Source organism: Rhynchophorus ferrugineus, unplaced genomic scaffold, assembly GCF_030347505.1.
Source record: "Rhynchophorus ferrugineus isolate W39M unplaced genomic scaffold, kcgeb_rfMv2 rfM1, whole genome shotgun sequence".
Classification (NCBI taxonomy): Eukaryota; Metazoa; Arthropoda; class Insecta; order Coleoptera; family Curculionidae; genus Rhynchophorus; species Rhynchophorus ferrugineus.
Window position 1 is genome coordinate 14,378,152 of NW_027472580.1, and position 17,852 is coordinate 14,396,003.

Genomic DNA, 17,852 nt, shown 5'->3' on the forward strand with positions numbered 1-17,852 from the left:
TACATTCCTATATAAATAATAAAATATTAATTATATTAATACTACATTTTCTTTAATAATATTTTCCTGTTGTTTCATATTGTTTGAAGTCTTGAAATCTTGAAGAAACAGGCACCTCCGCCATATCATCAAAATAGTAACAGTAAAATATCCATTTTCAAAAGAGTTTCAAAGTCTATAATAGCGAATGCTTGTTCAATTGTCTTTAATTTGACTATATTTTCAACTGTGATTACTTATTATTAAGGTAGCTATTTAATTTTGCTTCACAATCATTTGTTTTCATAAAAAATAGAAAGGTACATGTAAACTTTTATATTGTATGTTCTCTTCGTTGGTTTAAGATATACTTACATTTTAATTACAATTATTTATTTTTTTATGCAACAAGAACAGTTTTTCTTTTTTGGCTTTTTGATTAGTTTTTTCTTCAATATTGAATTTTTATCTTTACATTCATGGTCATTGTTATAATTGTTTTTTATATTCATGTCTTTGACGTATCTCTAAAAATACCACAGGATTTTTTTTGTACTTGAATGCCTAATTAAATCTGTACACATTTACCTCTATTACTCTTTCAATTGGTATTATACTTCGTTTCTTCTTCTTTGCTAACTCCATTACTTCATTGGCATATTCAAAGAATTTTGCGTCTTCATCTTCAACGCTTGCCTTGAAATAAGATGATTCTATTTCTTCTTCTCTTAGTTTTTCTATACGGTTCTCTTCCTATTAAAATATTGAGTATAATAATAGAAATCTCCTTCACCATAATATAAAAAAATTGCTCTACCATTTGATCTAGTAGGACATTTCTATACTGTAAGATAGCGTTCCAATGTTTCTTCCTCTTCTCTTGTTCATATTTTTGGGTGTGTTCATCAGTCTTAAATCGATTTAGTAATTCCCATTTTTTCAATTCGTATTCTTTTCGTTTTCGGATTTCTTCTCTCTCTTGCACCTCTCGAATGTTCTGCAAACGTTCCTGTTTCATTTTCTCCTGATGCTCCGCTTTTGCTTTGATTTTCTCTAATTCTCTGAATATAATTTTTTATTTTGTTATCATAATCATAAGAACGGATGAGTGGGTATTAAATTTTATGGTAACTTACATAGCTTCCTTTTCTGCTATAGCTTTTTTCAGGACTTTCTCTTCAACTTCTGTTTTATTTTGATTCTCCGCTACAACCATCGAGGCTATTTTGTCACGTCTTTTCACCACAATGTCCCTAAGCTGAAATATTAAAAAAGTTTTTTGTTTATGTTTTATACCTTGACTTTTTCTTACTACTGTTAATATGAATTCATTTTGAAGGAGTTGTATTAGGTAACTGTTAGATCAGGTGTTTCGAAAACTATTTTGAGATTATATATTTGGATTTGGTTACGTATTAACTATAATACTATTTCCTAACTATCATAGAAATGTTATTTAATTAAACTAAAAAGATTGCTAATAAACATCATAGAGTGCTTTTGAAAAATAAATACAATGAATTAATTCCATTGATAAAAACATACTAATGACACCAATGATATACGTGGTGAAGGCTAACTCCAAGTCCTGATTAGCTAGAACCCCTAAGTGTGTTTTAATTATTAGAAAACTACAAAATATATGAATTTTTTCTGACGTGGAATCTAAATGCTACCAGAACAATGCGATAAGTAGTGGCTAACAATTATACATAGTTTGATTTGAAACAATTTTTAGTAACGATAGTTCATACCAGGTGAAACAGATGTTCTAACAGATGTTGTTAGGCTTAAGTATACAATATTATGATTTCACACATACATCATCTTATTCTACTGACATAAAGCTTTAATATCGTCAGACCTCCATGAAAATGTCAAGTTTCGTGCTCAAAAACGTACATTTGCGACATGTATTACTTTTGTGCTGATTTTTATGTGCAATACAATGAAAGTTCCGGTAGACAGAAAATGTTTCAAGATGCGAATCTGCAAGGATTATTGGATGAAGACCTAACCGAAACACAAAAACAATTGGCAGAAGCAGTAAATATGGCCCAAGAAATGATTAGCGACCGATTGCAAGCAATGGGGAAAGTCCAAAAGATGGGAAGATGGGTGTCACATCAATGCAAATGGAAAAATCAAAGAATTGTCTGTGAAATACTGCTTCAAAAGTAGGATCGAAAGTCATTTCTGCATTGAAGGATGCACGGGTGTTGAACCATCACCTGGCGAAGCCGGCTAATCGACTTCAAGGCTAAATCGTTTTGGTTGCAAGACAACGTCTGCTCTGTGTTTGGTGGGACTAGAGTGGCGTGATGTATTACAAGCTGTTGAAACCTAGTGAAGCCATTAATAGCGACCGCTGCATACAAAGATGATCGAAAAACACCGAGAATGGCTCCGAAGACATGATAAAGTGATAGATACTACAGGATAACGCGCTGTCTCAGAAAGCAAAACCAGTCAAGGAACCGTTGAAAGCACTTGGATGGAACATATGATCACACCCGCCATACTCTCCAGACCTTATCTCGTCCGAATATCAACTTTCCGTATGAATGGGACACGTGCTTGCAGAGCAGCATTTCGCCAATTTTGAAGAAGTTAGAAAATGGTTCGATGAATGTCTTTACTTAAAGGATTTATTTTTTGGGATGGCATCCATAAATTGCTTGAAAGATGGGCAAGATGTAGAGAATGAATTGTCCAATACTTTGATAAAATAAATTTTCCCTTTTTTTTGATTATGTAGTTTTTTTCCGAAAAAAAACGGTCATGACTTTCGGACACACCGGGTACATAGTTCTAACATTTTCAGAATATGTTTTATTATTAAATTATTATAATAAACGTATATGCAGTTATAATAGATATTAGATGTGAATATTAGAGCAAGAATATCCCAAGAAATGTTTCAAAGCTAATCGCATAAAGCATTTTTGTTATATTAATGTCATAAAGGCATTTTGGACCGGTAGATTAGAGTTAAAATATAAATACATATAAAATGTATATGAGCTTATTTAGTAATATGAGTATGAAAATATGAGCATGTATAACAACTCATTATAAGATTAAAAGTTTGCCCTGAATACTGAGCCACAACCTAGGGGATCTTTTCGATATTCAACGTTTTAGACATGTTTATCGAATAAAAGGTGATCTATTTAATTTATAAGAATCCGTGCTGTGATAAAATCGACTTTTTGTATGGAAGGTGAAAAAAGACATTGATCAAGTCATCTAGATGCGAAAGGAATAAATAATGTAAAATATAGGATACTATAATTGTGTGATGCCGGAACGGTTACAGCCGATGCCAACTGTGACAAGATTTGACAAATAATAGAGAGGAAACAAGTTTTGCGGCATCATCACCAATGTCTTTTTTGAGGAGACGCTCTGTACAATTGCCGGCTATGTATTCATGATAATGATGATATCTTTTCAATAGTTATTGTGAATAATAATTCATTTTTAAGAATGTTAAAACGAATGATATTAAAATTCATGCGGATGGTTAAGCTGCTTTAAGTTTCATAGAGACGTTGATGTCAACACACTTTTAATCACAGACCGACTAATAAGTACTTATAAAATAAGTTATCTGGCTTTTTCTAGCCTTGTTGCAAATATATACGCTGAGATTGACTTCACACTCAGAGCGTTCTTCTTGAAATATTCTACATTCTACAATAATATATAAAAAAACAAGTGGGGGAAAGCCATAATAATATATATTTAAAAAAGTAATAAATGTTTACCTCTTTTTCTCGATCTTTTCTCATACAATCGATCCTATGCTTGGCCTTTTGATATATATCTGTTACTTCGTCTAGTTCTTTTTCTTCCTTCAATTCCTGTTGTCTTCTTTGATCGAGATGTTTCAACACTTTCTCTTTTTCGTCGTAACGTTCCTTCTGCTCTCTCATTTTCTAAAAAGAAAATGTAATTTTGCATTTTGGTTGATTTGATTTTAGTGACATTGTGTAGTAATTAAGTCAAATATTTAATTTTTTGTCGCTTTCAACGTTTTGTCGTTATTTCGCGACTCTACAACTGTGCTTGTTTAATTTACTTGATCTTATTTTAAATGATAAACATTTTAAATGATCAGTTCGTAATAGTTAAAATAATATTGTAAATAGATAAATAGGTTTAGGTACGTATTAAGCTAAATTGTGCATATATAGTAGAATATAAAGTACCTGAAGTAGATTAAATAAGGTTTTTGATTATTTTTATTTCATTATTATAACGATTAGGTGTATATTTTATTTAAATTTTTTTTTATGTTGAAGAAGAAGAAGTTGGCTACAATTTTTCTACGAGGTCTTATATGCTATAGTTAGAGCTTAAATTTACCAATACACAAATAGCTAATTATATTAGACAAAACATATGTGAGAACTTTGTGCATGCTTTTGGAATTTGAGGTTTTCCCTCGATTTCTCCTGGGACCTCGAAAGTACACTCTTATTAATTCTTTTTGCAGCACTAAGCTGATGTCAAGGAGTATTATTTGAGTAAATACGTGAATAAGCGAGAAGTATAGCATACCATTTTTTTTAAATCAAAATAATGTGCTCTCAAAAACTTAATTCATGCCATTCCGCAAGTGTCTTATTTGCTTGATTTAGCTTCGCTGAACTAGCTATTGGTGGAATATGGAAAAGTAAATAACCCATGATTAGCGGCAGTTGCCTATTGGTGGACAGAAAAAGAAAAAAAGCCAGATATTTTTAACTAGAGTACCTAATATCTAGTCTGTCATACTTGAGACTTATGCGGTCGTTAGTACTTTAGTTATCGGATTCTGCATTGGAGGCGCTTGTTGATTAAAATTGGCCAACGTTTCGCAATCTTTAGATATTGCATCTTCATCGTGGAATCTTTGACATATACTGAGATAATCTCCTAAGATATCCTAGTTAACTAAGTACCTGGTTAACAGATGAATTATATTGTGGAGTAATATGTAAAATGAGGTACCACCTGGAGTTGCAAGATAAATGTGACATATACATGTATGCTCCGGATATGTTTCAGTACGTTTTCTATATTTAATTAAAAATTACGCGAAGAAATACTGGCGCTGTTACTTACCTCTTCTTGTTGCAATTTTTTTAGTTTCTCCATTTCTCTAACTGCTTCTATATTATCGATCGCTTCTTTCGCAATTCGGTTGACTTTTAGTGTTTTCTCCAAGTCCTCTTTTTCTTTTATTCTGCAAAATGTTAAATATGATGGATAAAAATAGTATTTGCTTTAAAAATCTAGATTTCATATATATGTCATACATTTTCTTTAAATTATCTCCATAAACTTTTTGCTTTTCCTTTTGTTTCTCTTTTTCTCTTATTTTTTCCTCTTTTTCTTCCAGAGCTCGTGCTAAAATGATTTCGTCGTACTTCCTGTCTTCTTCGATTTCGTGTTGTTTTATTTTCTGTTGTAATTCTACTTGTTTCTCTCTTTCATAGATAACCTCTGATGTTACCAGTGCGCTTGTTAAAGCTCTAAATTTAGAAAGATAATTTGTATGTTGTTATGGCGAATATATAGTATTCTAATAAACCTTGCGTAGCCTGTAGTCATAAAAATTTGTTTTTTAACTTTGTCCCTATATTGTTTTCTAATTTCTTCCTGTTCTTTTCGCAATTCCATGAATTTCTGCATTCTATCATCTTTTTTCTGTTCAATGAGCTGAAGTCTTTCTTCTTCTTTGCGTCTTCGTACATTCTAAGAAGATAAAATATTTTAAAGCTCAGTGAGTGCAAATTGGTATATAATATATAACTTCAGTTTGCAGTAATAAGTTGGATATATTAGATTTAGTTGTTATTTGAATTTCTATATTGTTAACAAAGTGTTATAATAATTTTAATGAAGGCTAACATAACTTAAAATATACTTTAAAACACTAAATATATTAAATTAAAACATTAAATACCTGATAATATAATTGTATAGTAAATAATTCGATCTATTAAATAATTAAATGTTAAATGATGAAATATGACGGAAAGCTTATCACAAATGTATTATTACAAATGTCTCATTGTTACTAATTTTAGACTCTTGTATGTTAGAAAGATATTTATTGAGGAAATTTGATAAAATATATATTAATCAATATATTTTCCATAATATTCTGTAACTTTTTCCCTTCTTGTTGGCAACAAGGTTATATCATGTCAAAAGGATGCTGCTGCAATCTGAACAAGCGGCTATCAAAAGGGGCTATGCCTTGTGGATATGCTGGCTTTGGCAGGGTTGCCCTTTTGAGCTACATCAGTGTATCCTTCACAACCCTTGTACTGAGTTATTTTGAGTTTGATATTGCTGGTATTAATGCAATATTGCGTCATTAAATTTCTTTGATGTAATTGTCGGTAAACAGTTTCTGTAACAGTTTGGTGGTGAACTAACTTCTTATTTTTGGCTCTTGGGTTTCTTGCCAGTCATAATAAATCAAGGAAGACTTTTTTTCTTTACTGACACATTAGTTAATTAGCATAGTAGCCATCTCAACTCCATTTACAGCTTCGCTATCTTGTATTCACTTCTGGAAACAATTGATTCATCAACTGCTAAGTCGGCGGAAAGTCCTTTGAGAGTCCAATAAGTTTTCTGTTCGCTGTCTTTGACGTTGTTTAGTACTCCAGGTGGTTTTCTGTTATTGACATCAAAATCACTACTTTTAAATCGTTGAAATCAAAACTGACAATTGGGTTATGATGGAGCATATCACCATAAGTTCTTAAAAGTCTTGTGGGTTTCAAAAGATGAAGAAATATGAAATTTTGAGCATTCTGTGATTAGTTTCTGAATATGTACTGAACAATTAAATTATTCTAAACCAAAGTGAGTCAATTTAGTAGTTATTTTAGGTTGATTAAATTGATACTTCGCACTTTAGTAATATATATTACTAAGCAAAATACATGGAAGCATCTAATATTTATTGTTAATTAATAATGATAATTTGTATTCACAACAATATTATGTATATATTACCTCCAAAGAATTTTCCCAAGCTTTTGTCATATTTTTGGATCCTTCATCCAGATACTTTTTAACAGCTGCATCTCTTTCAGCAGCTTCCTGTTTGATCTTTTTTCTATCTAAATGCTTCCCAATATCATTCCAAGCAGATTGTGTTATATGCAATGCATGAACTCTGTCAGATATTTTCGTATTTTGAAGAGTTTGTCCTGATAAAAGGTGCTTATTATTACGTGAAACTTTTATTATTACTTGCATTTGTAAAAATATATACACCTTACCAGAAAATAAATACCATCTCGATTCCATACTATTTTATTTCTCTATAAAAATAAAACTGTATAATTTATAGAACAAAATTCGTTCTATATTTATATAAAATTATATTAAGTATTGACTATGTCACATTGTACAGTTGACGTTCCGAATATTATCGATCAAACTTTATTCGTATCTAAGCAATGGTAATTTATTTTAAATGAATAACGTTTTAGCGTATGCATCCGAATTTGAGTGAAATAGAATTATTAATAAACTATATAATTACATGTACTCGCCTAGTCATTACGAATATGGATAATAACTATTGTTATAAAATACATTTTAACTATTATGTTGGAAATTGTGGGTTTCAGTTTTGGCAGAATAATTGTGTCATGTTAAAGAAAAGACACTTCTGCCTGTTTAATTCTCCAGGTTAACGGTTGGAATAAATTCTAAATATATAAAATATATTTGTTTCAAAGTATATTTAATTTATTATGTCAAATTATATTAATATTCTTTAATAATTACTCTTGGTGGTTCAACAAGTGACGGCGAATTGATTTCCTTTAATAAGTAGTTCTTCCAAATTAGTCGTGAGTCTAGATGCATACCAATATATTTAGCATCCTCAGCCTGGAGAAGTTGTGAATATTACATGGGTAGACCTCATTTCACTTATATTAATACGTAATGTATTCAGCCACAGTTGTACTTTATCAAATTGTGTTAGCGGTTCTTTAATGGCTTCTTGAGATGCTAAGATTGCTGTGTCGTCTGAATATGTTACCAGAGAAGTATTTTCTGTTGCGCGGAAAACGGAAATAACCTAAATCCTGAAGTAATTTAATTCTAGTTTAGATTTAGTAGATATTTTTTGTCAGTATTTTTCATAGATCAAGAAAAAGTCTTAAAGCAGTTCTGATTAACAACCACAGTTTTTATACTTCAATCTCTGTAGGTCATGCCTCATGGTCATGTAGGTTACACTTCCAAGAAATCTTCATGAACTTAATATTAGCTCTTCACAAATAACAAAATACGGACCAATTACCAATTCACTTTTTTTTGTGTATATGTAATAGCAGAGACCCAGCGAATCACTGAACTTGTCCGCCGAGGGTACACAAGTTGGTGAAAAGAACGCCCGTCTAGGAATATTGGTAACTCCCCCTAAAGTTGGGTTTAATGAAGCTATTTGTTAAGCTTGCCACATCTAAAAGATGAAGATTGCTTTAAATACAAGTTTCAAGAAGCAAGGGCGAAGGAAGTTGTTTTATTGAAGTTGTTGTATTTAAATTAGAATTTTGTTATAACATATGTTAAAGTGTACAAAATGTACTAAAACTCAGAGTTGGTGCGGCAACATTGCATCATCAATTTAGATGACGAGGGTTCACTGCTGTTTTGAATGGACTATGGTTATAAGAGTTAGCTATATAGAAGAAGAAACAACTAAAGTTCAGTATATAATTAATATACTCTAACTGTAGGAAATTGTACTACAGAGTGTAAAAGCTTTATGTGCATGTGTGTTATTACTCAGAATATACATGAAAGTTTGGTTAAAATAAATGAGAAGAAAAATAATAGTAACTGTTTTGCAGATAAGGTAAATGTATCAAGAAGAATGCAGTGATTAAATCTAGTTTCATTAAGAAAGATATACACATGTATTAACATAACAAACTAAGGAGAAATACAGTGATATCAAACTGTCATTACAAGGGTGGTGTAGTGTGGAAAAGAGTTCAATGTAAACATAATAAAACAACTCTAACCTATAAATTATTGTGGCTGTATAATTAACAGTAGTTTAAGTCTTTTGATAATATATGCATTAGGAGTACTATAATGATAGAATAAATTATATTAGATAACATTTTTTTTATCATTCTATTTAAATTATAATTTTGTTATAACATATGTTAAAGTGTACAAAATGTACTAAAACTCAGAGTTGGTGCGGCAACATTGCATCATCAATTTAGATGACGAGGGTTCACTGCTGTTTTGAATGGACTATAGTTATAATAGTTAGCTATATAGTTCAGGAAATTTAACACACCAAAAAATACACAAAGATTTTGCCACAAAACCTAAACATATCTTAAGCATTATTAATTATTTTTTTTTTATAAATTAAATAACAGTGTTAACATAAGAATATCCATATTTAAGTATTCAAGAAGTGAAATATTTATTGGCATAACAATTTGCAAAGGAAATGCAAGAAAACATCGACTTTTATTGTCAGTAAATCTGTTATGAAAATATTTTGATTCGGATCGACGCTCTTAAATCTAATTGAATTCAACAATAGGGTAAGTTGTAAACGATATTTACGACCTTGGTAATTCAAGAAACGGTCAATATAGTTTGTTTTATTCGATACATTTCTCATATATTTACGAGTGCGTTAAATTGAGATTGATATCTTCGGTCTAGAAGTGGACTGAAAGAACCGAGACAGCGGTAAAAAGCAAAAATCAATTATATGTTTTGGTAGTTTTATTTGTTATTTTATCGCTTGTCAGTTTATATTCGATTAATTGCGGCTAACAGCAAATGTTTAGATGCTATTATAGTTATATATCCATGTATGAATGTTATATAGCGCGATTAATACGATATCGATTACTAAACCCTCAGGGTGTATTACGGAGGTTTTCCTTCATATGAGATTAAAGGGAAGTGTACAAGAAGACGAACATCATTTTCTGTTATTGTACTGACTTATTAAATTGTTAATATGTTTGGAAGAAATTGATAAAATTCAGTAAAAGTAATAAAGTACTAGTACTTTTTTGGTAATAGAAGAAAATAAAAAGGTATAGCGAAGATGACACGAGAAATTAAGTTTGATATAATAATATACTCTATGATACTGGTTTAATTAATTCGATACAATTACGAAAATAGGGTATTTCGGAGGTCACATAACGTTATATAATATAAAATATAATTAAGTAATCTAGCTATTTTTGGTAGGGTATATGTAAATTTATATAAATCAGTGTTAGTATCAATGTTCCTAGTGATTATTAAAAATTATTATATTTAAGCATGCACATTTGATAATAATCACTACATAGTATAAAACAAAGTCGCCTTTTCTGTCCTTATATCCCTGTGTGCGCTTAAATCTTTAAAACTACGCAACGGATTTTGATGGGGTTTTTTTCAATAGATAGAGCGATTCAAGAGGAAGGTTTATATGTATAATACATGCATAATATACTAAGGCAACATTGCTAATTTTAGAGGTTTCTAACGTGATGTCGTAAATTAACCTATTTTTTTAGGCTTATTTAGCAATTAGCAAAAACGCTGCCTAACCCTACGAGTTAGATCAAATTAATGTACTACAGTATTGTACACCATAAAAAGGTCTACAAAAAAGTCCGCGATGGTATATGTTTATCTTTTAGGGATAACCCACATTAACCATTTTTATTGTTTACTTTTTACGTGAGAAAATGGCTTATTTACGAAGCTATTTTAAGCAATACGGCATTAATCCTTATCGAATTAAGTACTTTAAATACAGTGTGCAATTAATATAGATCAATATGGTTCCTTACAGCATGCAAATTAAACAAATATTTTCGGAGATATTACAAATTTAAAATTTGCGTTTAAAAATGTGTAATGTAATAAAAATTGTATGAATTTAGATATTCCAAAGATAGCAGGAAATCTTCATAGTAAGTATAGGGGAAGAGGAATTGTTTTACTCCAAATTTAATGCGTGCAGGCCAAGGGCAGTAATGAATGAACCAAAAATACTGGATCGATTTTAATCATGTTTTCATTGAGTGACATAGGCATATATATTTTATGCCCGTGCAAAGTCGGAGCGGGCCGCTATGTTTTTATATACAACGTTCATATTTTTTCTGTAGTGTATTTAATTTAGTATCAGCATTCCACCCGTGCGAAGCCGGGGCGGGTCGCTAGTATGTAAATAATGTACAATATCAGTACCACTGTTGAGTATAGACAATATTGTACAAGTTTGAAGCATGAAAATATATAGATACTACTGGGTGAATAATATACTAGAGAATAATCCAGATATACAAGGTACATTTAGAGAACTTTGGTGATGTGAAAAAACCAAATGAAAAGGAAATAGATAATTAATATGTGAATATGCATAATTAAATATATCGGTGCTTTTACTTCAATATTGAAATATCGTTTTTGATATCAACTTTGTTTTGACTCTTTTGTTTTCATTAATTTTTTAATTACTTAACTTAAAAGCTTTTACTTATATTATTTTAAGTTAATTAGTAAAGAAGAAAGGTATATTATTAAATATGAGTAATATAATAAATATCTATTTATAGGATTTTGTTTTTATTTTCAATTAAGTTTTTTAATTTTTAATTGCATTAATTGTCTTAAAATACTGATAGTTGTTATTGTGATGATTTTTTTTTTCGAGGAGAGACAATATTCTTAGCTAAATTTGCTTCTTAACAAAATACGGGTAAGTAAATAATTAGAAAAATAATCAAAAATCATAATCAAATTATATTAACAGGTTATTCATTTTACTTAATTGAGACGGCGCTCAAGTAGCCAATCATATGCTACATTTTGTTCGCTCTCCTGTAGTTCATTTATATCAGAACATGATTAAATAATTTGCCAGTTCTTTCCGTTAAAATAAAATAATTTCACAATAAATTAGATTTTCTTCTTTTTGATTCGTCATATTTGTTTAAGTAAATGTGGCCTTTATAATTTAATAACATCATAAGTGCATTTTTGTCATAATCACTAATATATAGAAAATTATTATCACAATCGTGTTGTGCCAAGTGTTGGATTTTCATCCAATAACTTCTGTAATTTCCCACCATGGTCGTCTTGTGCCTGCCAGGACGTTCTTTGGGTTTAATGTTGAAATCATCACATATGGATTGTCATAACCACGTTTCACATGTTCTTATGGTTGGAGAATACTTACCGTAAGTCTTTATCAGTAAACGATAACTATCAGTGATGATTTTAAAAATGTTTAGGTACAGAACTTTCAATATGTTCAGCAAATTATAAATGTTATAATGGCGAAAGCAACTTGTCTAGGATTTACGTTAATGTAAGTAAAATAAAATGGCATAGGTATGAAATCATAACTGGGTAGTGAAATCTGTTACAGAACTCGGAAAGTAATTATCAATACGCTTCATACGTGTGTGGACAAATTATCAAATAAAAAATAGCTATTTCTATAAATATTATGTTCAATTGAAGCTATTTTTTGATAAATAGTTTAATCACATAGATTGTTTCATCTCCTATTGTGCATTAATAACAACCAACAATAACAGTTTATCAAGATATGGTCATTAAAAACAGTTGGCCTGACATAATTATAGTATTTGTAGGTAGCTGGAAGAGTTTGCGATATTCGTAGTTTCAAATCGTTGTCAGTTGATATGCGTAATATATACATTATAGGTCAGCTGTCACTAGGAGCAATGTATTATAAATTATCTTTTATCATTTTTTGTCAAATTGTGATAAAAATGAGGCAAATTAAAAATTAACAGGTTTTTATAAAGAGAGTATTGGCTTTTTTCATATTTAAACAGACATGTTACCCAAATAAAATAGCTAATTATGTTTTATAGCTAATGGCTTTTTACAAGCTGTTAAAACCGAATTAAATCTTACTTCAGATATTTACCGACACACATGAAACAATTGCGACAAAGTATTCTTGCCAAAAAAAAAACACCTACAGTACCGAGTAATAGAGGTCATGTTGAAAAAAATCTCAGAAAGGTTCAATGTTGTATGTGCCTCTTTACTCCGAGAAAATGACGAGAATACAGGGAGGTTGAATAGCACCTGAATAAGCACCTGAAATCCATATTTGTTCTTTATGAAAAAAATAAATTGATTAATTAATACCATCATTTTCTAAATACTAATAAATGTTCTATATATCAAATACAAGAAAACTATTCCTAATAAAGTTCCTTATCTCTAACAACCTCCCATTTTTTTTCCTTTAACATTATATTCACCCCGGTAAGAAGGGCGCTCTATTCCCACCACCCCTTACCTCAAAAGTTTTCCCGACGCTCCGGGTTGGTATTAGAGAAAATCTCAGTTCGCTCGGAAAACTCACAGAGACCGTTAGCCGCGCGGCTTTTCCCGCTGTGAAAAGCGTATTCGAGTCAAGCCGATTTTCTATTTGTTTTCGATTGATTCCCGATCATAAGCGGGAGGATTTTCGGTGGGTTTTCTCACGACCGGCGTTCGGGAGGTAAGTCATAGAAATGTAATTTGATTTTTCGTATTTTGGCGGACGAAAATGTTGATGGAATTTAAAGTTTCATTCGTTGTTTATAGAGTTTTGTCAAACTTCATCGTGTACGTTGTTAAATAATTTCAAAACCGTGATTTAATATAGTTTTGATGCTATGAAAATAATCTTTTTTTCAATTAGGAAGCCGCTTAAATTTAAAATTTCATTCATTGTTTATTATCGAGCTTGTTTTAACTCATATGTATTGGTAAATTACTTCGATCCAATGATTTAATATAGTTTTAATTAATTAAATTAATTTAATTTTTCCAAATAAGAAATTGCTTAAAAAGTTCAAGTATTGGTGGTAGTGTATTGGGTGTTTTGGGTATAGAAGTAGTGTTTTATATAAGGTAAGTAAATTGTTTTTTATTCTGTCGATTTTAGTTCTATTTGTTTTTTTATTAATACAATAAATATATTTACGTTTTAGATGATTTATTTTTCAGGTACTGAGTGAACTATAATATTGGAAACAATATTGGAGATTTGGTATTTAAATTTAAAGGCTGTATGAAACTGCTATATGGATAGGTTAGCAGAATATTGGCTTTTATCAATTATTAGTTATTTGGTCAATAGGTAACATTACCAAAAATCAGTAAATGACCTCTCCAGATATTTTTTTACACAAATTATGTACTACGGTATTTAAAACAACTTATAAGTGACTAAAAACTTCCAAAAACCATTCAGAATATGTTTATAATTAAGTACCATATCTTTTAAATAAATTTCTAATAATTTATTTATATGTTGGTTCATATTTTTTTTCATTATTAAGCGAAATAAAAGTGATTCTAGTTGAAATAACTATATATAACATAACATAACATAAATAATTGGCGTAATAAAGTAAATACAATAGATTTTGATGAAATATATAACAATTTTATTTTTGATTCTGTTTTTGTCTAGCATAATAATACCAAAAATACTGTTTGGTCCTCAAGTAGTGTGCAGTGGAATAATAAGTAATATGTATTTAGGTAAGTAAAATGTTCTACTATTTAAATAGAATATAAATTATTAAGTATAATAAATTAAGGAGTAATATTTAAAAAGGTTAAATAGTTATATACATTATTAATTAAATAGTTTATATCTAACATATTTGTGGTAAATTACATACCCATTACATATTATAATAATTAGACAATAAAAATATTGTTTACTGTATATCTGAAGCTTGACAAACAAGATTTCAGGGTACAGTGTTTGAATTGTCATTCTATAATATTAAGTAACAAGTCAATTGAAAAGTCCCCGGCATACCATAGTAAAACATATTTTTGGCATAATTAGTTTTTTTTAATCAACATAATTCCCTTCAAGGATGATACATTGATTACAGTCCAACTTTTCGATACCATTTTTGTAGTACGATTTGTCCTTTGCTTCAAAATAGGCCTCAGTTTCGGCGATCACCTCTTTATTCCCAGCGAGCATTCTTTTGAGATCTGAGAGCAGGAAATAGTCGCTGGGGGCCAGATCTGGAGAATACGGTGGATGAGGAAGCAATTCGAAGCCCAATTAATGGATTTTTAACACGGTGCATTGTATTGGTCAAGCAGCACTTTCTATTACTTCAAATGCGACCGTTTTTCGGCGATTTCGTTCTTCAAACGGTCCAATAACGCTATTAATAGTCGCTGTTGATGGTCCTTCCTTTTTCAAGGTAGTCAATGAAAATTATTCCATGCGCATCCCAAAATACAGACGTCATAACCTTGCCAGCCGACTGACTACTCGGATGACTGTCGATTGAACTTCAGAGTGAAATGGTGGAGCCATGTTTCATCCATTGTTACATATCGATGCAAAAACTCGGGCTTATTATGCTTGATCATCTTCAAACACTGCTCCGAATCATCAACTCGTCGTTGTTTTTGGTCAAAAGTGAGCTCGCGCTGTACCAATTTAGCACAGAGCTTTCTCATACCCAAATATTTGTGAATTATATGATGTACACGTTCAGTTGATATCTTTAGAGGGTCTGCTATTTCATTAAGTTTCAATTTAAGGTCATTCAAAATTATTTTGTGGATTTTTTAAATGTTTTCGTCGGTAATAAGCTCTTTCACCACGTCTAAACTTAGCATACCAAGCCTTGATGGTTGAAATTCATGGCCTCAAGCCAAGTTTTTGCTTCAACTGTATTTTTCTCTTCAAAAACAATATTTTTCAACACGCGAAGTTCTTAATCATCTCAATCCTCAGCTTTTGAGGGTTAGGGCTAACTAAAAACATATGGATTTAATTCAAGTAGCGTCATCTATGTGTCAGGCCGGGGACTTTTTAATTGAAGTTCCGCACAATGCTAAATTTCTCGTTGGGTACCAGCAATTATAATTTTCGATAAAATTATACTATTTTACAATTGGAGCCTTGTAATATGGTGATTTTCCGTGAAGCGAAAGCCACGACAAATCTGATCCTTTTCGAGGAATTTCCTTTTTAGCTGCTATTTAATCTACCTTGGCCATGTTACCTTCAGATAAAGGCTTTGATGCAATACAAAATGTAAGACAAATTTATTGTTTTATCCATTATAAACATCGCAAAATACTTTGAGACCAAGCGCTATAGACAAATTAAATGACCGTTGATGTTCAACATTTACTCCATTGTAAAGTACAATTGTGTCAACTTAGCTACAAAAATAATACCTTTTAATAATATGTATATTGTTATTAGATGTTGACGACTAACCTGTAACATGTATTTTGTATTATTTTACATCGAATTATAACAAAATATTGTTTTTCTACCACTTTATTATGCTTTCAGTACACTTCTTTATACAAGTACACTTTTTTCAAATGGTTTGTACCGTACAGTTCTTGTTTGAATTATTTTCTAATGTCTTGTTAAATTAATTTAGATGCTGCCCACAAAATCTTGAGAAATGTTGAAATTTTATAGATTTTCATAGAAATCCATAAACATAGATTCTTCATGTTTAAGCATGGGGATCTATAGTAGAAATGGAAATGAATAAAAGCGGTAGTGGCTCAGGGAGCCCTTCATAAATAGTGATCTCCATAGAGACTTAAGAATGAAAAAGAAAAAAATTACATTACCGTAAATAATTAGAGCAAACTTAGTAAATGTTTATGTGAAATTTCTTATTTCTTGTAGTCATTTAGTACTACATAATATTACTAATTGGACAAGCAAAAGATTACATTATGATTGTTAGAAATATCAATGAGATATTATTTAATAAAAAATGTTTCTTGACATTGTTGAGTTTCTAAATAACTGTCTGAGAAATTATGTTGTATTGTAGACAAGAGATTATTTAATTAATCCACGTGAGTTGTACATTCACGTGTGTAGTGAAATAACTACTTCTACGATACTGATGTTGCAGTAAAATTTAATTAACTAGAACTAATTACTGTCGATATTGAATTTTATTTTGAAATAAATTCTTGAAATAATTGTCTTTTTCTTGTGACGCGGCATATATAGTATTTTCATGTTTATTATGTTTTAAGTTTATTATGACTGACCGTGAAAAGTGGATGAATTAGAATAAACCTAAGTACAGGTTGGTCCTGGAAAGTTATCAACAGTGAACGAGAATATTCACGACAATAAAGTTATACTGTGTATATGGTGGGATCAGCAAAGTGTAGTGTTACGAGCTGTTAAAGTCGAACTAAAATATCTACTATTGATATTCTCTTGCGTGTCAACGCTCAGCTATACTTTGGAATAATTGTAAGCTTGAATGGAAAGTTCTGCGTTACCCACTGTACTCACCAGACATAGCGCCTTCTACGCGTCTTCCACTGTCACGCGTCTGATTAGGTTCTAGAAAATGAAGGAAAATGTTTTTATTTGTAATAGATTTATTTTGCTTGTAATTTAATATTGTGTATATGTCACAAAATTCTATTATTATTTTTGTATTGCTTATGCTCGACATCAACTTCAAACTGATCAGTTAGTAGTTGGTAAAATAATATTATAAATTGATAAATAGATTTGGGTAGGTATTAAGTTAAACTGTGTGTATATAGTAGAATATAAAATTCGTGTACTAGATAGGTTAATACACTTTTGTTTATTTATATTATATACATATTTTATCTTAAAAGATGTTTTCTTGTGTTAAAATTCAAAATTTGTTTAATTTTTACTTTTTAATGTGTTCCCTATTTATTTTCTGAAGTCGGTTCAATCTTTTTGTTAAAAATATTTTATTTTCTCTTTTTAGTGTTAGATATTTACTATGTGCCAAATGCCAAGAAAAAGA

At 30.3% G+C, this 17,852-nt stretch overlaps 2 protein-coding genes across 3 annotated transcripts in view; one reads left to right on the forward strand and one right to left on the reverse strand.

Annotated features, from left to right (window-relative positions):
* Nucleotides 1-311: 311 nt before the first annotated feature.
* Nucleotides 312-7,379, reverse strand: LOC143197051 (uncharacterized). The gene is made up of 10 exons (XM_076405554.1): nucleotides 7,272-7,379; nucleotides 7,003-7,199; nucleotides 5,561-5,724; nucleotides 5,286-5,501; nucleotides 5,092-5,212; nucleotides 3,750-3,920; nucleotides 1,116-1,237; nucleotides 797-1,040; nucleotides 568-732; nucleotides 312-506 (listed from the first exon to the last, which is right to left on the reverse strand). The coding sequence occupies exons 1-10, from the start codon at nucleotides 7,297-7,299 to the stop codon at nucleotides 372-374; spliced, it is 1,563 nt and encodes a 520-aa protein (XP_076261669.1). The 5' UTR covers nucleotides 7,300-7,379; the 3' UTR covers nucleotides 312-371.
* Nucleotides 7,380-13,401: 6,022 nt separating this feature from the next.
* Nucleotides 13,402-17,852, forward strand: part of LOC143195091 (synaptotagmin-15) — a 345,027-nt gene continuing 340,576 nt past the window's right edge. For both annotated transcript variants that reach the window (XM_076401953.1, XM_076401961.1), the window contains exon 1: nucleotides 13,402-13,543. The gene's annotated coding sequence lies outside the window, so the exon portion shown is untranslated. The remainder of the gene's footprint in view (nucleotides 13,544-17,852) is intronic.